Source organism: Protopterus annectens, chromosome 1.part1 (assembly GCF_019279795.1).
Source record: "Protopterus annectens isolate FY-2018-M chromosome 1.part1, PAN1.0, whole genome shotgun sequence".
Classification (NCBI taxonomy): domain Eukaryota; kingdom Metazoa; phylum Chordata; order Ceratodontiformes; family Protopteridae; genus Protopterus; species Protopterus annectens.
The window spans coordinates 579,200,579-579,222,292 of NC_056726.1; the positions used below are offsets into that span (position 1 = coordinate 579,200,579).

At 44.6% G+C, this 21,714-nt stretch overlaps 1 protein-coding gene across 2 annotated transcripts in view; it reads right to left on the reverse strand.

Moving 5' to 3' along the window:
- Positions 1-21,714, reverse strand: part of NNT (nicotinamide nucleotide transhydrogenase) — a 1,308,245-nt gene that overhangs the window by 435,365 nt on the left and 851,166 nt on the right. For both annotated transcript variants that reach the window (XM_044076912.1, XM_044076918.1), the window contains exon 15: positions 3,739-3,972. In XM_044076912.1, the coding sequence (XP_043932847.1) occupies positions 3,739-3,972 (234 nt within the window). The remainder of the gene's footprint in view (positions 1-3,738; positions 3,973-21,714) is intronic.

Sequence of the window (21,714 nt, forward strand, 5' to 3'; positions counted from 1 at the left end):
AGTCTTGAGATAGCATCCACCATCGTAGATCCTGCTTGCAGCAGGATGTGATTAGAATCTCGTGTGACAACGGCAGGTGCTGATAGGACCACTGGGTGAACAGTAGCCATTGTAGGATCCTCATGTGCATTCTTCCTAGAGGGACTGCAACCAGTGCAGCTGACATTAATCCCAGGACTCTTAAAACCTGTTTTGCTGTAGCTTTTGTCTTTTGAAGGAGTATTGTAATTTGCTCCCTTAGTTTTGAAACCCTTTCTGGTGGAAGTCTGACCGTGACCAAGGTAGTGTCCAGTTCTACCCCTATAAATGAGATGCGCTGTGATGGCGATAAGGAAGATTTTTCTAAATTGATTGTAACGCCAAGACGGGAACAAAGACTGATTGTGTAATCTCTTGCTTGGAGCAGATGATACTCGGTGGTGGCGGGGAGGAGCCAATCGTCTAGATACGGAAACACCCGGAATCCTTGTTGTCTCAAGTGAGACACTACTACTGCCATACACTTGGTGAACACCCTGGGGGCTGAGGTGAGACCAAACGGCAGAGCCCGAAACTGAAAATGACTGGCTCCTAGCCGGAAGCGCAGGAATCTCCTGAATGGTCTGGCCATTTTTATATGGTAGTACGCGTCCTTGAGATCTATAGAGCACATCCAGTCTCCTTCCTGCAGAAAAGGGAGGATTGACTGTAGCGTGACCATCCGAAACTTCTCCTTCACAACGAAAGTGTTTAATTTGCTGAGATCCAGAATTGGTCTCCAGTCCCTTGTCTTCTTTGGAACTAAAAAGAACCTTGAGTAAGTTCCGGATCCTATTTGGTCTGCCGGGACTGCTTGGATGGCTCTTTTCCTGAGCAACTTCTGGATCTCTAAGGCTGCCTGATCCCGCAGATTGGGTGGAACGTCTGGGAATCTTTTGGTGGTAGGGGGAACGTTTATGAATTTTATGTTGTAACCTCTGGTAATTATATTTTGTACCCACGCATCTGAGGTTAAATTTCGCCATGCCAGCGGGTACAAAGTTAAGCGTCCCCCGACTGCCTCCAGAGCAGGACAGTCGGGCCTCCTCTCAGGAGTGCTGGAAAGGCTTGCCAGAGAAAGTATCTCTGTCGCCCGGGTTTTGCGGACCCCCTCTGCAGTTTGGACGGCGTCTTCCATTCTTTCCCCCTCCTCTGCCTCTGGAAGGGGCATTATCACTCTGTGTGGACTGAATTGAACCCTGTGTCTTATGGAACCACATCTTTCCGCCTCTTTGCCCTTTGGGGTATGGTCTGGAAGGGGCAGAAAAACGGACTCCTACAGCAGATAGAGTCTTCCCTTCTTGCTCACACCTAGTGAGGGTCTCCTTTACTTTGGGGCCAAAAAGAGAGGCACCATCAAATGGGACGTTAGTAAAAGAAGACTTGAATGATTCCGCAAAGGAGCACAGCCGCAGCCAGGATTGTCTCCTAAGAGCAATCGCTGAAGCTGCCGCTCTACTCGCACCTTCGGCCGCATATGAAATGAGCCTCATGGAGGAGTTGACTACAGAGTTAAGGGTATTAAGTTGTGCTTTCACTTTCTCGGTAACAGCAGCATCTGTACGACCCTGGAGAGTATCTCCGAGTTCCTTGAGGAGATCCCTCTGTAAACGCATAAAATGCGCCAAGTAGTTCAGCGATCGCATGGAAAAAGTCGCAGAACTGAAAACGCGCTTCCCATATCTGTCCATCGTCCTAGAATCCTTATTAGGAGGATGGACAGTGGAATAGGACTCTGACATGTCCTTCTTAGTGGCTGTCGCCACCACCATAGTATCCACTGAAACACCCTTGGTAAGATAACTCTTGTCCTGGGGGGCTGTTATAAACTTATTCGGCCTGCAGGGAACTGGTTCCACCTTGTCAGGTGTCTCCCAAGCCCTACGAGCTATCAGGTCCATAAGTTCGTCAAAGGGAGGGGTCACCCAGGAGGTAGAAGGTAGAGCCCCGAATGCCTTCAGCAATACTGATTCATCCACAGAAGGGTTAAGTGGCTGCCAATCTCCCCTCTGTTTTAGGATCTCCAGGATGTCGGCAAAGGAGACATTCTCCGAGGGGGACCGTGGGGACCCTTCTGCTTCATCTAAATCTGTATCTGATGTAAGAGATTCCTGTGGGGAATCTATGTGCCTCCTCTTGCACAGTCTTTTCCTTGGTACTTCTTCAGATGGGGCTTCTGGAGAAGTGTCCGAGGAACCAGGAGCACCCTCTGGGGGCAACTGAGGCATTGGGTCTCGACGCTTCGTAGGAGCCGAGGATACAGAAGTCAAATGTGGACCCTTAGGGGGAGGAGAAGAAGAATCCGATGAGATATGTGTCTGTTTTGACAAGACCTTCCTCATGGCGTCGAAGGCACCGCTACCCAAATCCGAAGACCTTCCTGGTTTCGAGAAACCAGGAACAATCCCCGAGACCGGGGGTCCGGGCTCCGACCCAGAGGAAGGTGCCGAACTAATCTGAGCCGAGGCTCCTAGGGGGAGAGTCGGTACAGACATCTCGGTTCGACAGTCCGCCCCGGAACCAAGGAACGATAGTTGGCTCCGGGACCCCTCGATCCGTTCCGAGGGCGTCGAGGTCAACAGTACCGAAAGCACGGCTGTAGGCTTTGGTATCGATGGTTCTACCATCATCGGAACTTCGACTCTCGGCTCCAAAGATTCGACAGGTCTCGGAGGAGGAGCAGTAGATGACCCAGGGAGGGCTTCGAGTTTCGAAACCAGCTGGGACGAAACTTGGATCAATTTAGAAAGGGCCGAGTTCTCCATTAACTTCTGTATCACTCGATTCACATCCAAATCAGATAAGGGTCTCGAAGAGCAGGTCGAAGGGGCCGAAGTCGTCACCGAGTGAAGGATCGATGGCGGCGGAACCTCCGAGACCGGCTCCAAGACCGGAGTCTCGATCAAAGATATACATTCGACAGCCGACTCCGAAGTCTGTGGAGCCGGTGTCCGAATCTTAATAGAGGTGCTCGGAGCCGATGACTTTGGCTCCGACACTCTCGAAGACTTGGACCCCTTCGAAGACTTGGATACCAATTCAGCCTTGTCAAGGGCCTCCTGAAATTCGGGCTTTAATAATCCCCTGTCTACCAACTTCCTGCGTCTCTCCATCATGACCCTCCCACTGAAGGAATGACAAATAGAACAGTCCTCCTGTAAGTGGAGAGGGCCAAGACAGTAGACGCAGGAAGAGTGGTTATCCGTGATGGACATTTTCTGTCCGCATAGACATTTAAAAAATCAGACATATACCTATAAAAACCTGAAAACAAGAAAAAAATTAAAGGTATCACTACACACAAAAAGAGTAAGCCTTTCTTAAAGAAAGGAACACCTGTTAAAAAGACAGGATAATAGACCTAATAAGACTAATATATATATATATATATATATATATATATATATATATATATATATATATATATATATCTATCTATACTAATAAGGTAAGTTATAGAAAAACTTTGAAAAACGAGCCGCGGCAAACTAGATCTGGGGGTTAGCACTGGGGGATTGTGGGATAGGACTGTGCCTCGAGCTTTCTCAAGATGCAGAGCAGTAGAAGTAGCCGTCTCGGAGCCGAAGATCGGCTCCGAACCCATGCGTAAGAACAAACGGCGAGATTGAACAATTTCACTTTGCCAGTTTAACACTCATTTTAGACTACAGATGCAAGCAGTTTAATTTGTAATAGAATTTGTAAAGGCGGCAAACATACCTTGGAGTTTTCCGTATGCAACTAGGGACCCACTGAACGTAACCCCACCAATATAAGAACCCAGGTAAGCTACAGTCTTGGTAAGATTAGCAGCAGGGTCAGTTGCAAAATGTGGGTATTCAATCATGTACTCAGCAACGCAAGTCAGAACTGCAGCCAGACCTACTAAACTGTGGAAAGCAGCAACCAGTTGAGGTAAGTCAGATATCTGGATACGCTTGGCAATGGTCAATCCTGTGTGCAGAAAGAAACAGAAGTTAAAAGGCAAAAATTTAAAAATCATTTTGATAAATCAAATCATCATCCTGCTGAGAGCAACAAACACAATGTTAACATTCTGCTCAAAATTATTTTAATGTAATTATGAATACAGAACCTAAACAGGCAATTTATAAAGGCTATTAGGAACTGCGAAAATGCTTGATAAGCAAAAAACAAAGAGCTATGACACATTCATACTTGTTGTTATGAACAATGCAGTGTCCGGTTTGAAACAGGCAGTACTGACACTAGTTGGTTACAGACTTTTGTCTTTCTGTCTAGGAAGTAAATCGCTTAATAGTTGCTCACATAATGCCATCAGTAACTAACATCCAGACTTCAAATCACAAATTAAGAATAACTACCCAAAAGTGGGCAGAATTCTTCAGAAGACTTTTAAAAAATATCTAAACAGTAGTTTGGCTGCTCTAGTGACACAACTACCGATGAAAAACACAAACAAAATAATAAATATACAGAAAGTAAGACTTTTGGGTGTAAAAATTTAAGGCAATGTTATTTGATCTAGTGTAGATACCGGAAATGCAAACTATACATGTATACTGTGTACATATATAATATAAATATAAATATATGCACAGGTAAAAAAACACACTCTCCAAAGCCAAGAACACAGCATCCATGGGACCTGACAATATTCCAGGCTGCGTTCTACACGAACTACAGAACTGGCACCCCACCTAAGTACCATGTTCAATCATAGCCTCACCTCAGGCTTTGTGCCCACTGAATGTCACACCGCGACGGTTATCCCACTCCACAAAGGGGGAGCCACGACGGACCCCAGGAACTACCGCCCCATTAGCCTGACGAGCCTGGTCTGCAAGGCCATGGAATGTATCATCATGGAACTCATAAACAAAGACATTGGTAATCTCCAAACTCTGGACCCCATCCAGTTCGGGTTTGTAAAAGGCAGACTATGTCTCCTAAACCTGATAGACTTCTTTGAAGCAGTCACCAATGCCACAGATGAGGGTAAGGTGGTTCACACAGCCTATCTAGATCTCGCTAAGGCTTTCAATACCATCCCCCCACTCTGGAATTATACATAAACTCACTAAGCTAGGTATAAATCCCCATGTCACAAGATGGGTTGCCAACTGGCTCACGGACAGAACCCACACTGTGAAAGTTGCAAACTCCAAATCCAACTTCAGACCAGTGACAAGTGGAGTACCACAGGGTTCAGTCCTGGGTCCCCTCCTGTTTGGTCTCTACTTCTCTGAAGCACAGGCTAACACAGATTATCTTTGGCTAATGAAGTTTGTACAGGATTGCAAACTGGGAGCCATAATCGAAACTCCTAACAATGTGGACATCCTACAAAAGGGCCTCACTGAGACAGATGCCTGGTGTGAAAGCCATGGCCTGAAGCTCAATGCCAAAAAGTGCACGGTCATCCCCTTTAGTAAAAACTCTCTACCCATGAACTACTACATAGGTGGCAGTCTACTTAACACCGAAAGTGTGATGAGACCTTGGGACAAGGTGGACAGTAGTCTCTCCTAAGATAATCACATCGCCACAGTGGCCAGAAAATCCTTCTATGTGGCACACCATCACAAAAGGTTTCTCATCCAGAAAAAAAGAGGTAATTGTTCCCCTCTACTCATCACTCATTAGACTCATTATAGAGTACAGCGCCCCTTTTGGTATGTACCTCACAAGACATCTACAACAACTGGAGAGCCCACAGAAATACCCCACAAAGAGGATTACTGGCCTCAAACAGATGCCCTACGCAGACCGTCTAAAAAAACTCCAGCTTTACTCCGTCGCATATTGCCTACTCAGAGGCGATCTCTGCCTAGCATACAAAGCTATGTCTAACCCAGAGCTGTGGGACATGTCCACTTAAAGAAATTCCAATCCCTCTGAGATACACATTGTAGGGACCTAAACCGTGTCACCACAATAACCAGAACATGCTGGAGGGAAATATTCCTGTCCCAGAGACTTCCCATACTCTGGAACAGACTACCTATCTATGTCAAACAGAGCTCCTCATTAGCACTCTTCAAGAAAAATCTTGATGATTGGAAGGGAAATAGGAAATTCAATCAAGGGGATCACTTCTGTGGCTCTGCTCAACAGGGGCACAGGAAAATAATTTTCTTGGGTGGCAAAAGCCAGGGTACCTTTTTGGCTAGGCTTATATAGGCCGTAGGGCCAATAGCCTAGTACCTACCTTTGAACCTATAAATATAGACAGTCAAGAGGAGAAGGGAAATACTTGCATCACACCACCAGTCTCACATAGACCCATTAAACCAGCACCGGCAAAAAACACACAAATACACGAAAACATACTAGGAAGCTCTAAATAAAAATCTGCAAAAGCAACAGAGACCTCCAAAGCAGACATCCAAGCAACCTCCACCCCCCAACACAAACCATGAAACACATACTTCACAAAACCAGTGTGCCATGCAATCACAGCCCTTAAGACAAAATAACATACCCAACATACTAGTAATAGGTGACTCTATAATCAGGCACACTGATGTCCCACTCACTAGGCTGAATAAGGAGAAGGTTACTGTTAGCTGCCTGTCGGGTGCCAGGATCCGCCACATAACACAAGCACTCAGGTCACTCCAGAACAAGTACAAATATGACTCTGTCATTGTCCATGTTGGTGTGAATGACTTGAGCCGTACCTCGCTGGACTACATGAAAAGAGACATGGAAGAGCTCTCTGATCACGTAGCCCAGGCCAGTAAGACCCTGACCCTGAGTAGCATCCTGTCCTCACCAAGAATGATACCACAGTATAAAGAAAAAATTATCAATTTCAACAAATGGCTAAGTTTCTGGTGTCATTCAAAGGGGATCCAGTGTCTGTTCGCCTGGGATGACATGCTGGACAAGCCACGCTAATTTGCTAGAGACGGCTTGCACCAGTCACCCTTAGGCTTTCAAATACTGGCCAAGGGTCTTACCACACCCATAGTTTCTTTTTTAAGCAAGGCTTCAAAGACAAACCCACCGCCGTAAATAGCACAAGTAACAAAAAACTGTGAGTAATGCTATTTAATGCCAGAAGTCTAAACCTCAAAATGCACACACTGGAGGCACTCCTCAGTATGGAGAAAATCGATATATGTGCAGCAACAGAAACCTGGTTTAAGGCAACAGAGAGCACCCCAGCACTACCAGGCTACAACTCACACCATATATTTCGGCCACAGAAACCGGACCAAAATACAAAAGGTGGGGGCACATCCATATTCATCAAGGATACCCACACCTCCAGGTTAGTGGCACAGCACGATGCTTCAGAGATCATCCACATGCAACTAGCAACGGGCAAAACTGCAATTCAAATTGTAGCTTGCTACAGATCATCCACCATGTCCCAGGACCCCCATTCCACATTTCTGGAAACACTGGGAAACAGAGGTCCTATCAAACACCCTAATATTGGGTGATTTCAATTACTCAAACAGTAACTGGGAGAACTACTCAAGTACAAACTCCCTTGCCCAACATTTCCTAGAATTTATAAACTCAAACTCCCTTGATCAACTGGTCAACACTTCCACCAGAGGTGACAACATATTGGACCTGGTCATCACCAACATGGGCGACTGGTGTTCCACACCGGAGGTCAACCCCTCGCTGGTTAGATCTGACCATAAACAAATCACTTTGGATATCCACATTCCACCCCCACCACTGGACAAGGAAACCACTGTGAAAAACTTTTCAAAAGCAAACTTCATGTTACTTAAGACCGAAGTGGAAAGTTTCAAATTCCCCATGCTAAATGACAACGCTGTCCAAGCTGCAAAATCCTTTACTAATGCATTCTACGGGTACCTACAAGAATGCATGGATCGTGCTATCCCAAGCAAAACCAAGACTCACTCCTCCAAGAAAAAGAAACCAGTCTGGTGGACCCCTGCCATAAACAAGCTATACAATAGAAGTAGGAACCTAGTACAGAAAAGAGTAAAATCCCAAAAAGGGAAGACATCCCTGATCAGTATCAGCAAGAAGCTACAATCCCTCATAAAATCATCCAAGGCGAGCTTCGAAAGAAAAATTGCCAAGGACTCCAAAGATAACCACAAGGCATTCTTTAGCTATGTCAAGAGTCTAAGTGGCAATGTTCAGATCTGCTCGGAGTTAGTGCAGAATGGCACAAAATATACTGAATCGACCGATATTGCCAACATTCTGGCAGGCAGGTTCAGTGCAAACTTCAACCCCCTCTCACCCCCAAAAGGGCCCATAACCATAACAGAAGAATGTAGAGCCCCTGAAATCACAGACACTCAGGTTAAAACAGCCCTCTCCAAAGCCAAAAACACAGTATCAATGGGACTGGACGGTGTCCCAGGCTGCGTCCTACATGAGCTCAAAGACAAACTAACCCCTCACCTAAACACACTGTTCAAACTCAGCCTCTCCAAAGGCTAGGTACCCATAGAGTGGTGCACAGTAACTGTTATTCCGCTCCACATAGGTGGAGCCACAACAGACCCCGGGAACTATCGCCCTATAAGCCTGACTAGCTTGGTCTGCAAGGCTATGGAGCGCATCATCATGGAACTCATTAACAGAGACATTGGGAACCTCCAAACACTGGACCCTACCCAGTTCGGCTTTGTTAAGGGCAGATCATGCCTCTTAAACCTGGTGGACTTCTTTGAGACAGTTACCAAGGCTATAGACGAGGGAAAGGTGGTACACACAGCCTGTTGCAGTCATTACATTTGGGTAATCCTGCTGGCAGGTTGCCCTCAGTCGGCCTGAATTCCAAAGTCCTGGGTCGGCCGCTGTTGCCCCTTCCATTTTTCTTCAGTTTTTCTTGCCCCAGATGTCAGGTGCCCCCTAAAAGGGTAGCCAAAATTTACATACATATAAATACATGCACCGATATAAACTTTACCTTCATCTACAAGCAAATACACCACACAGGCTGTATAAATCAGAGAAGGAAAGATAGGTTCCATCAGAAGAAAAAGGGGGATGGCGGGTGGGTAACCTGGACTGCAACAGTGAATACACTCGAACATCTACATTTATGGTAAGTGTACACAACTGTACTATGTTCTTCGTGTTTTACTGTTGCAGTCATTACATTTGGGTAGAGTCCCAAAACTATGGATGGGAGGCTGGAGCTAAAAAACATTAGGAGCGGCTATGAGGCCCTGCAGAACTGCAGTGGCAAAGCCTGCCCTGGATTTAGAGTAGAGTGGCAAATGATAGTGCTTGGTAAAGGTGTGCACTGAATTCCAAGTAGCAGCCTCTAAAATGTCCTTGGTTGGTACTTCCCTGAGAAGGCTGCTGAAGTGGCTGCAGCTCTGGTTGAATGTGGCCTAATGCCCTTAGGCACTGGCTTGCCATGGTGTAAGTAGCAGAAACGAATGCAGTGGCCTATACACTTTGAAATAGTCTGCTTTGAGGTAGTCTTTCCTTGTGATAGTGCAGCATATGCCACTACTAATTGCTCTGTCTTTCTGAAAACTGGTTTTGTCCAAGTAGAATCTAAGCTGTCTGTGAACATCCAAAGAATGCAGAATTCTCTCCCCCTTGTTCTGTAGATTTGGATAAAAAGTTGGTAGATGAATAGTTTGGTTAAGAGCCACACTGGACACCACCTTAGGCATAAATGTTGGGTTTGTCCTCAGAGAGACCCTGTCTGAATAAAAAATTATAAAAGGCTCCACAGCCATGAGTGCCTGAAGCTCTGAAACTCGTCTTGCAGAAGTTATTGCTAGGAGCAGAGCTGTTTTCCAAGATAAAAACTTTATATCAGCCATTGCAGCTGGCTTAAAAGGTGGCAGGGTGAGTTTTTCCAAGACATAGTTGATGTCCCATGCAGGCACTGGTGATCTTCTTAGAGGCCTTAAGTTTTTGGCTCCTCTGAGGTACTGTTTTAGTAAGGGATGAGAATAAATTGGTGGCTCTGCATTGTAATGAGCCGATATGGCAGAGGCATGAATTTTAATGGATGAAAAAGATAGACCTTTGTCCAGCATCTCAGTTAAGTATTGCAAAATCTGAGGAATATTTGGCACAGCTGTATCAGTTCCTTGTGCCTGGTTCCAAGCACAAAATCTCTTTCATTTTCCAGCATAAGATTTTCTAGTAATAGGCCTTCTGACCTCCAAAATGACATCCATCACAGCTTTACTGAGATGTGTGTTTTGAATGACTACATTATCCGCCACGCTGCCAGGTTTTAAGTCCTGAGTTGGCTGTGCAGGATCTGACTGTTTTGCTGGGACAGTAGATGAGGTATCTGAGGCAAGGTCCAAGCTGGGCATTGAGACAAGCTCCTTAGTATTGGATACCAGTACTGGCGGGGCCAGTCTGGGGCAATTAGTATCATCCTTGGCTTCTCCTGTCTGACTTTTAGGAGTACCTTGGGGAGGAGAGGCAGAGGGAGAAATGCGTATACGGATAGGTTTTTCCAGCTGAAAGATAGGGCGCCCACTTTCCATGCTTGTCTGTGATAAATCCTTCTACATAATTTTTTTTTAGTTGGTAGTTGTGAGGGGAGGCAAATAGATGTATGTCCGGGCATCCCCATTTCCTTGTTATCATGGTGAAGACTTGTGGATCCAGGTGCCACTCGTGGGGATCCATGAGGTTTCTTCTTAGGTCATCTGCCAGAGTATTTTTCCTTCCTGGCAGGAATTGTGCCTGCAGGTGCACTTGGTAAGTCAATGTTGTGTCCGGCAAAGTCATGGCTAGTCTGCAAAGAGGGTAAGAATGAGTGCCCCCCTGCTTGTTTATACACCACATAACCATGGTGTTGTCTGTCTTTAACAGTAGTTGTCCTGGACGCAGTAGGTCCTTGAAGGCTGTCAGGGCATTTTGAACTGCTAGCATCTCTTTTTGATTGCTATGTAGATGCATTTGGTTTGAGGTCCATGCACCCTGAATGCATCTTCCTGCCATGTGGGCCCCCCAGGCGTAATCTGATGCATCTGTTGTTAGTGTTTACCTGGCTGGGGGTAATGTGAATGGCTGTCCCTTGTCTTGGTGACAAGCCTGTGCCACCATTGAAACTCCTGCTGCAGGCAGGGAATGAGAGTAATCATAGTTTCCAGGCTGTGGCAATGTTGAGTCCAAACACTTTTTAGGTACCACTGAAGTTTCCTCATATGTAGTCTTGCATATGGAATTAGTAGAATGCAGGATGCCATGAAGCCCAAAGCCTGCAGAATTTTTCTTGCAGATAACTGGGCCTTTGTTGCCAGCATTTTGAAATAGGTAGTCAGTTGCCTTTGTTTGTCTGGCGTGAGATAAGCCATCTGGGCAGTTGTATTTAAGCTTGCACCCAGGAATATTATCTCTTGAGAGTGTACTAGTTTTGATTTATTTTCGTTGACTGTGTACCCTAGGCATGTTAGAAGTCTTTTCACAAACGCCAGATGTTGTAGAAGAATGTCCTTGTTCTCTGCTTGAATTAGACAGTCATCCAAGTAAGGATATATTCGTATTCCTCTTTGTCTGCAGAATGCAATTACTGGTGCCAGACACTTTGTAACGACCCTGGGCACAGTAGATAAGCCAAAGGGCAGTGCAGAGAATTGGTAATGCATTGAGCCAGCCTTGAATCTGAGGTTTCTTCTGCATATTTGTCTGATTGGGACATGCAGGTATGCTTCTTTTAGGTCTAAAGTCACAAGCCAAGCATTCTTGCCCAACATGGGCAGAAGTTGCTGCAAAGTCAACATCCTGAATTTTGGAATATCCAGGAATGTGTTCAAAATAGATAGGTCTAGTAATAGCCTCCAGGCCTTGTCCTTTCTGGGTACCAAGAACAGTCTTGAGTAAAATCCTTGTCCTTGCTCTTGCTCTGGTACTAGTTGAATGGCCCCCATGTCCATGAGGGATGAGACTTGTTTTTATGTCTCTGCCCATTGATTTTTTGGCAGATATGGCCAGCCATTTGCTTTTGGTAGGGTATGAAAATGGAACTTGTAGCCTTGTGACACGATATTTACGACCCACTTGTCCTGGGTTATAATGTGCCAATTTTGTGAAAAAAGTGCTAATTTCCCCCTAAGGGGGCTGCCAGGAGATAAGTGCTTGGTGCAGGCAGGGGGAAGTCATTAGGACTGTTTCCTGAATGGTTGTGATTTGTCTTCTCCAACTTTGGAGGTAGAAGCCCCCCATTGCTTTGAGTGGAATGAACCTTGCACCTGGGATCTGCCTCTGAGGCGTCTGGGTCTGCCCCTTTGAGGTCTGTCTGACACAGGAAAGGACCAATTCTTTGTTGGCCAGTGTCTACTAAACCTAGGTGGCTGTACTTGTAAAAAATCTTTGACCGTTTGCATAGATTTAGCTTTGTCCTCCATTTTCTTTAACACCAAACAAAGTATCATGCTGTAAAGGTGCATCTAATAATTTAACTTTAACATGATCAGGCAGATTTTGTTCCTTTAACTAAGCATGCCTCCCAATTACAGAACCTAAAACTGCGGCCCTGCAGGAGGCCTCTAAAGAATCAAAACCACATTGCAAAGTATGCTTTCCAACTTGTTCAAGCTGCATGCAATAAATCCTGCATTTCCTTGTTTTCTGCACATTCAGAGTTTAAAAACATTTTCTGTTTAAGCAATGCCATGACATGTTGCTGATATTTGAGCATATGAAATTGACAGTTTAAGACCCTTATAGCCAAGGTAGCAGATGTGTAAACTTTTTTCCCCCATCTATCCAGTGCCCTAGAATCCCTGTCAGAGGGGGTAGGGTTTTTTGCAGCGGAAGCCTCAACTCCTTTGGGACCCTGAGAAATAATTTCTGGGTCTGTAGCAGGGTTTTTAAAAAGGAATTTATGTGAGTCAGGAACCCTGTAATATCTGTCAGGCTTAACAGGAGCTGGAGGTAAGGAGTCAGGGGTAAGACTAGTCTCCGAAAACACATCATCTACAATGTCTAACACAGGTGGGATGGCTAGTGGCTTGTGTTGAGGTAGTAACAGGAAATCCCTGAGCCTCTTTTTAGATTCTGAAAAATCTTGGCTCTCCCAGTGGAAATGCTCCCTCATGGTATGTAAGGTTTCCCCAAAAGAATAGTCCTCAGGAGGAGAAGCTGAAGGTATAGATTCTTCAGCATCAGAATCCTCATAGGGGGAAAAAGAATATTCCTGATCAGAAGAGGAATCAGAAAAAATGGAAACCTGATCTGAAGATTCAAGTCAGTCTCTTGCCTAGGCCTCTTATCAGGAGGGGGATGGAACCCCCGATCAAGGTAATCAAGTCTTTGGCCATTTTGAGCATTTGCTTTTTGGGCATGGAGGCCTGTCCACGTGGCTCTTGAGTTTGCTTCTTTGCCTTTGAAGGTGCTTTAGTCTTTGCCTTTGAAGTCGGTTTAATGTATAGATGTTTAGGTCTGAATACACCCTCAGAAGCCGGTACCTGCTCAGCGGCTCCAGACCCATCTGAAGGAATAGTGTCCGAGGCTCCAATACCTTGAGTTTCCAGCGGCATAGCCGACTCCACGTGGGAGTTGGTAGCAGCCTGTGCCTCTACAGTAGTGGGCGTCAGGGGCTGCGAAAGCGTCTTACTGAGAACCGGCGACTGGCTTAGGAGAAGCTTCGTCGTTGGTTTTGGACCTCGGTTGTCTTTCTTTTTCTTTACATTTTTTGTAGTCGGATGGCTTTCCGACGACATTTCTGGATAATTAAACCTGCGTCCAAAGTAGTTTAATGCAAAATCATACAGACGCTTAATAGTGCATTGGTTAAATCTAGCACAAAACCGACAACCTGAAACGTTATGGTCAGGGCCTAGGCAAGGAATACAGTAAGAATGAAAGTCCTTATGAGGTATTTGCTTCCCACAAGAAATACAATTATTAGCTTTTTCTGACATCAGTCTGGAGCAAAAAAAAGTTTCTCCAACGGGGTACTTAGCTTTATAGAAGACTTTGGATCTGAAATTCGAACTTGAAAATCTCAGGAGTCGTCCGACCGGCACTTGCGAACTGCTTCTGCTTCGGGCACCACGCAGCAAGAAAGACTAAAGAAAATGGCGTCGGCCGCATCTTTTATGCCCCTGACGACCTGACGTCAGGGAAGGGGCGACAGCGGCCGACGCAGGACCCAGGACTTTGGAATTCAGGCCGACTGAGGGCAACCTGCCAGCAGGATTACCCAAATGTAATGACTGCAACAATGAAACACAAAGAACATCCTGCTGTTGAGCCTCTGCCAACTGATTTAGGGGTAGGTCTGGCCAACCATTTGGGGTTGGTAGGGTGTGGAAGTGGAATCTGTATCCTTGGAAAACTATACTTAAAACCCATTTGTCCTAGGTAATGAGTTCCCAGTTTTTTACATGTAGGGCGAGCTATCCTCCTAAGGGAGCAGGCAGTTGAGCAGGGCTTGGAAGGGTTAAGGTTAAGTCATTGTGACATTTATCAGTAGGAGGGTGTTTACTACTTCCTGCTTTGGAAGTGGGAGCCCCCCAGTGCTTAGACCTGTGCGTAGCCTGAGACTGTAACCTAGGTGGTCTGCTGTTCCTGGGTATGGACTGAGAAGGCCTGGAAGAGACTGGAAATGACCAATTCTTAGAAGACCAATGTCTACTAAATCTGGAAGGCTGTACTTGCAGGAAATCTTTAAAAGTTTGCATAGATTTAGCTTTTTCCTCCATCTCTTTGAGGACTTCTTCTGCTTTGTTGCCAAACAGGCGGTCTTGGTTTAAGGGAGCATCCAGTAATTTAGTTTTAACATGATCTGGCAAGTTTTGCTCCTTAAGCCAAGCATGCCTTAACTACAGACCCAGTGACAGCAGCACTGCAAGATGCTTCTAAAGAGTCAAAACCACATTGCAAAGTATGTTTACCAACTTGTTCAGCAGAATGCATTAAATCCTGTAATTCTTTGTGTTCAGCACAGTAAGGAATCAACATCATTTTCTGCTTGAGTAGTCCCATAACATGCTGCTGGTACTTTAACATATGAAACTGGCAATTTAAAGCCCTAACGGCCAAAGTAGCAAAAGTGTATACCTTCTTACCCCATCTGTCCAAGGCTCTAAAATCTCTATCAGAAGGGGTAGGATTTTTGGCAGCAGTAGCCTTAATGCCCTTTGGTCCTTGAGAAAAAGTCTCTGGATCCGCAGTAGGATTCTTGAAGAGAAACTTGTGAGAGTAAGGTACTCTGTAATACCCTTCAGGTTTTCTGGGAGCTGGAGGCAACGTGTCTGGGGACAGGCTAGATTCCAAGAAGGCATCATCTACAATGTCCAGAACAGGAGGAATAGCTAAAGGCCTATGTTGAGGAAGGAGTAAGAATTCCCTAAGCTTCTTTTTGGAGTCAGAGTAATCCTGGGTTTCCCAGCAGAAATGCTCCCTAAGAGTGTGCAAGGTTTCACCAAAAGAAAAATCTTCTGGAGGAGAAGCAGAGGGAATGGAATCTTCTGTAGGCCTGAATACACTCTCAGAAGCCGGTGCCTGCACAGCGGCTCCGGACCCATCCAAGGTGAGACATCTGCAGGTTCCATAGTCGAAGAAGCATCTTGCGGCATACTGGACTCCGAAAGGGTCTCAGTAGAGGCCTGCGAATATGAAATAGCGGGTATCAGCGGCTGCGAAAGCGCCTCACTGAGTACCAGTGAACTGGTGACTAGCTTAACAGAAGCACCGGTGGCAGTTTTGGACCTATGTGGTCTGTCTTTGTCTTTATCCTTACTTTTTTTGGAATATCAGTAGTCGGATGGCTTACCGAAGCCATTTCAGGATAGTTACATCGAGTACCAAAATAATTTGCTGCAAAAATAGACCGATGACGAATAGTTCGGGGGTTGAATAAGGCACAAAACTGACAGCGAGGGACGTCGTGGTCTGGGCCTAAGCAAAGAATGTGGTATGAATGAAAATCTTTATGAGGTATTTGCTTCCCACAGGTAAGACAATTGTTAACTTTTACTGACATCGGTTAAGAGCAAGAAAAGGGATCCCTAAAGGGGTATTTAGCTTTTTTGAAGACTTCGGTTCTAAAACTCGAAAATGAAAATTTCAGGACCGACCGGCACTTGCGAACTGCTTCTGCTTCGGGCACTGCGCGGCAAGAAAGACTGGTGTAATGGCGTTGGCTGCATGTTTTAAACCCCTATGGCGATAGGGATGAATAAAAACAGTGATAATACTAATAAAGTACACAGTACAGATGACAATAAGAAGGGATGATTACAGTAAAGAGAAGAAGATGATAAGAGTTAAATAGTGAAGGGTTAGAGCACTAAGTGCAAAGACAGCAAAGGCACACATAAATTAACTATACACAATATGGAGATGTTACATATTAGTATAAGGAAATAATATGAGAAAAGACAAATGTGACTGACTGGTGAAGTGGAGAGTGGGGGATTAGGTGAAGTATACAGAGAGGAAGCATTTGTAAACTGACTTCTCCTTTGTTAAAATAATTTGGAAAAAAAACACTGAGAACAGACTAGATTACTTCAAATTAGACCGTGCTGCAAATTTTGGCATCAAAGATAAGTTAGTACTTACACACACCCTATGAAAAATGACTAAGGGGAATTTAGGTGAGGAGGCTGTACCACAGCAGAGGAAACTAATCTTGTGTGGTCAGAATGGAAAGATAAAATGACCTTGGCTTTGCACATCTTGGTTTTCTTTTAAAAAACTTGAGAATTTATGGTACTGGAGAAGAGAGCATGCATTTCTTGGGGCACAACTGAGATAAAAACAATGCATTTGATGTGCAACAGTGAAGCAAAGAGATCACAATATGGTTTTCCTCCTTAAGAAAGACTGAGAATTATTAAACTACCGAGAGACCATTTATGTGGGAGCAGAATATGCCTGCCCACCTTGTTCTGAATCATGCTCGAGATCCCTGGGATATGTACTAGTTAGTATCAGAAAGCAATAAGATGTTGCAGCCCATTCCCAAACATTCAGCTTCTCTGCATAGGGGGTAAGATCGGGTTCCACTCTGCTTGTTTAAATACCATACTACTGCCACACTGTCTGAATGGATGGTAAAGTAAGTCCTAAATATTCTATAATACAAGGAAAATTTCTCTCATCTCCAAGGCAATGAAGTGCAATTTGTCCTCTTCTGTTCTTTTTGTCCATTGGGCAGTTCTGTTCAGATAGTGTCCCTCCATCCCAGCCCCAGTAATGACGTGGAGTAACAGCGGCTGTGGGGATGGGTTAAATGAAGAGGATCCCTTAGCAGAGATTTGCCCCCCCCCCAAAAGCAGGTGTTTCAAACAAACTGTTCATACTGAAGAAATTCATAAAAATGACCTTCTGAAAACCTTGCTAAACAAAACCACCTCTGCCTCTCTGACAGCAGATGGCAGAGAAATTCCCTCAGCACCTTCTCTCAGACTGCTGCTTGTGCCATAATTTACAAAACCGGATAGTTTTGACATCCTTCTGATTTCTCTGAAAGGATCACTGAGCAGCCAAAACTTTAATCTCAACAGCAGTGAGCATCTTGCCCTCTTGCTCACACTGCAGCCCAAATATATCAGTCAAAAGCAGCATTGATGAAAGTCGGCTTGAAGTGTTCAAAGTCTGCAAGATGTAGCCAGACCTGCTGGTGCAGTGTAATACTAGAATCTGTCAATTCTGCTGCACCATTCACTGCGTTATGTAGCAAATGCATGAACACTGAGAAAACAGAAGTAATGTTTGCCACCTGGAACTCTAGTTGCTTCTGGAGGTCATCAATGGGCAGCTGCTTAAGTTTTTCCACAAGTTTGTCAGTTTTATGAGCTAGGTCCCCCTAAAACCTTATCTTATGCACCGAGTAGTTTAGTTCTCTGATGGAAAATGTACTCAACCAATATACCCATCATCCATGCTCATCCACTATCTGGGAATCCCTGCTAACAGAACAGATAGCTTGAGCATTCCTTAGGGACCTCACATTTGGTGGCTGCTGAAACCACAATGGAATCAATAAGGGAAATCTTGCTCCAATGTTGTCTATCCTTGGGGGTCTGCAACACTCTGTCAAGTTTATAGGGGATGGGCTCCACTACAGACAGCTCTCTCCATGCCTTGCAGCAAACCATATCAATCTGTCTGCAGATGGCAACACCTAGGGCACTGGAAGAAAGGAGATGTAAGCCTCGTATAAGATCGCTTCTTCTGGACAGGTGGGGTCAACTGCCATGATTCGCCTCTGTCTGGATAGCTCAGAGGGAACTGGCTCAATGGTTGAGATTTTTCTCTTCACAAATACAGGGTACACAGTTTGATTCTGACCTCAGGATATTAACAAGGCTTGTAATAGTCTGCAGACAGATTGGCTAGTATGAACAAAATTAGGGGTTAGGAGGTTGGCATAATGGTCAAGGTTTTTACCTTACAGACACAAGATGCACAGTTTGATTCTCATATGGGGTAACTAGCTCGGCTTAAAATAGCCTACAAGGGAAGTTAGTCTAGTACTAATCTGTCTGAACATTTCTAGGATTTCACCAAAGGTATCTTCAATGATTCCTGTCTAAGGGGGGAGCTCTGAGGGGGAGTCATAGTGCTTCCTCTTATACTGCCTCTGCCTTAGAGAGCTCAGAGGGGACTTATCACAGCAGCCCCATGGAGGAGGCACCTTACATCTCAACAATCAGTGCCTACAATGTCTTCTGTCCTGAGACGGCAAGACAGATGAATGACTCAAAGGCTCTGACTCAATGGTGTCCAAGGGTAGAACTGGTGAAGCAGACACCTGTTCATGGTGTAAGACCAATTCAGATAGGGTCTATATTAGAACGTCGACTTTTTAAAACATCGAATGTTCTACTATTGACCCCTATTCAGCGAACGCTGACAATATCGAACATGCAGAACAGCAAATTTTTTCCCAGGGAAAAAATTTGCTGTTCCGACACATACACACAACACAAACACACCAAACAAACATCGATCCACACATACACCTAAAATCTTACATCTAACCCTACACTAAACTGTACACACACCACAAGCTATCCACTTACCTTAATCCAAACCCTAACCCCAAGGTCCGTCACTATTGCACACTCACCTCACCCACGCCCTAACCCTAACTCACCTACCCCGCCCTAACCCTCACGTCCACACAACTGCACACTTACCTGACCAGCGCCCTAACCCTAACTCACCTACCCTGCGCCCTAACCCTCACATCCACACAATCACACACTTACCTGATCCCGACCCGCAACTTTCCACCACAGTGCTGAACATAGCAAAGCCACAGGAACGGCCAACCAAATTCCTTCCCAAGGAAGAAATATGGTGTTCCACAGCTTCGCTATTTTCAGCGTTCGCTGAATGAGGGTCGGTATTAGAACATTCAAAGTTGTGAAACTTCGATGTTCTAATATAGACCCTTCAGATCTCACATCCACAGAAGTACCTTGTGCCAAAGCTATCAGCACTAAGCACACTGGCACCAATGCTGAAGGATGGCCAGTGGTACTAACTGCCAACACAGACAGATCTGGCACAAAGGTCAAAAGGAATGGCTTTGGCATCAAAGAGTCAAATGCTAACTGCGCCAAGACAGGACTGGCACTAGAACTGACACCATGCTCTTTGTCCTAAATCCTTCAGGCTTAGTGGGAATCTGTGTTGACAGAGATGGAGTTCGCACCTCAACTAGCACCTAGGGTATCAGTGTCAAAGAAAGTATCTCTTTGGATGCCAAGAACATTGGCAAAGGATCCCTCGCCAGTTCCAAGGCTTGACAAGCTGAAACTAGGCTCTGGGTAGGAACAGTTTTAAGACAGTAGCTTGCACCACTTCTTGTGCCATTGTAGGCACTGCAGGGGCCAAAGGGACACCAAATTTAAGTAAAGATGTTCACCTTCAGAGATGTCCCTGCATACGTACCAACACATATAGCAAATAAATGTACTAGCTATACATACAACAGTGCGTCTCCAGAAACCACCAATTCAACCCATGGTACCAGTGAACACTTTCCTGCATATCAAGAAAAAAAAATAATGCAAATTTACTAGTATACTACTGAAAGTACAGTTGTGTCCCACTTAGCATAACTGCAGATATTCAAGTAGACTAGTGTTGCAGTACTGATTCTTGGGTCTTCCTGCTATGCAGAAGCCCATAACCAGACCAATTTCCTGAGTCTTTACATCATCCCTAGCCAACAGATGTGAAACAACCAACATCTGAATGTCAGGGTACAAGGACATCCAATAGCACCATCATTAGGTCGTTTTAAGTAGTGAATAAGCAGTCTGATGGCTGAGAACAGCTAGACCTCTCCAGTTGTCTGAATAAAGTGAGCAGGAAGAAAAATCATAAGAGGAAGAAAGGTGAGATGAAGAAAAGAGAACTATCCGCAGAAAACTTCTCTACGTAAGTATGGAATGCAGCATTGATCTATTCAAGCATCTACAATTATGGTAAATGGGACACAAGTGTACTATGTTAATCATATTCAATGTTGCAGTACTGATTTTTGGGAGGAATTCCTAAGCTAACAGATGTGTGGTGGGTCATTTGTATGACCCTCGGAAATAAGGTTTTGCAGGATGGCAGTAGATTACACTGTTTTGAAAGGTGTGCACTGAGTTCCATGTGGCTGCCTCTAGGACGGTCTAAGTAGTAACCACGAACCAAGAAAAAAAGGCACTGTAAGCAGTCAATAACACGGAATCCAACAAGCTAGTGCAAGGATTTAATAAACTGAAGCGCTTTTCGTTTGCTACCATAAGCAAACTTCCTCAGAAAACAATTTTTAATTTTAAAAACACATTTAAATAATCACAATTAGTACTTATCAGGCCAATCACCACTCATAGTTTGTCAGTATAATATGAGCATGACAGTTTGAATTGTTAATTTTGATTGTACTACCCTTGACAATATGGTTTAGTAGTTTGTTGTGCTATGATGATAATAGTTTAAACTAGTGTCAATGTATTAGTGTTACACATACACATACATATATTTATTTTTAAGTGGGCTAGATGTCTTTAACAGAGACATTAAGTGAGTGGTTAATACACTGCTAGTGGTGATTGCCATAATAAGTACTAATTGTGATTATTTAAATGTGTTTTTAAAATTAAAAATTGTTTTCTGAGGAAGTTTGCTTATGGTAGCAAACAAAAAGCGCTTCAATTTATTAAATCCTTGCACTAGCTTGTTGGATTCCCTGTTATTGACTGCTTACACAGTGCCTTTTTTTCTTGGTTCACGGTCTAAGTAGTGACTCCTCTGAAGCCTGGTGAAGTGGACTTTAATATACACATGTAATGTTTTTTTTTTCCATGGTGGGAGTAACAGAACTTGATGCAGTTTTACTATCCATTTTGAAATGGTTTGTCTGGAGGTAGTCTTGTCCTGTTTACCCTCTGCAAAAGCCACCAGTAATTACTCTGCTCTATTAGGAGTTTTTGCTCCATCTAGACAGTACCTGATCTGTCTGGGCACATCCAGGAAGTGAAGGGCTTGCTCTGCCCTCTTCTGTGGTTTAAGAAAAAAACTGGCTGGTGGATAGCATGGTTAAAGTAAGTTTTAATATTACCTTAGGCATGCAGGACGGATTTGTTCTGAAGGTTATCTTATCCCTGTGAAAGGCAGTGAAGCATTCTTTACACATGAGGGCTTATAGCTCTGAAACCTGCCTAGCTGATATGACAGCTATAAGAAAAGTGGTCTTCCAAGCAAGCATCTTTAGAGAGGCAGTGTCATGAGGCTCAAGGGGGGAAAGGTTAGTTT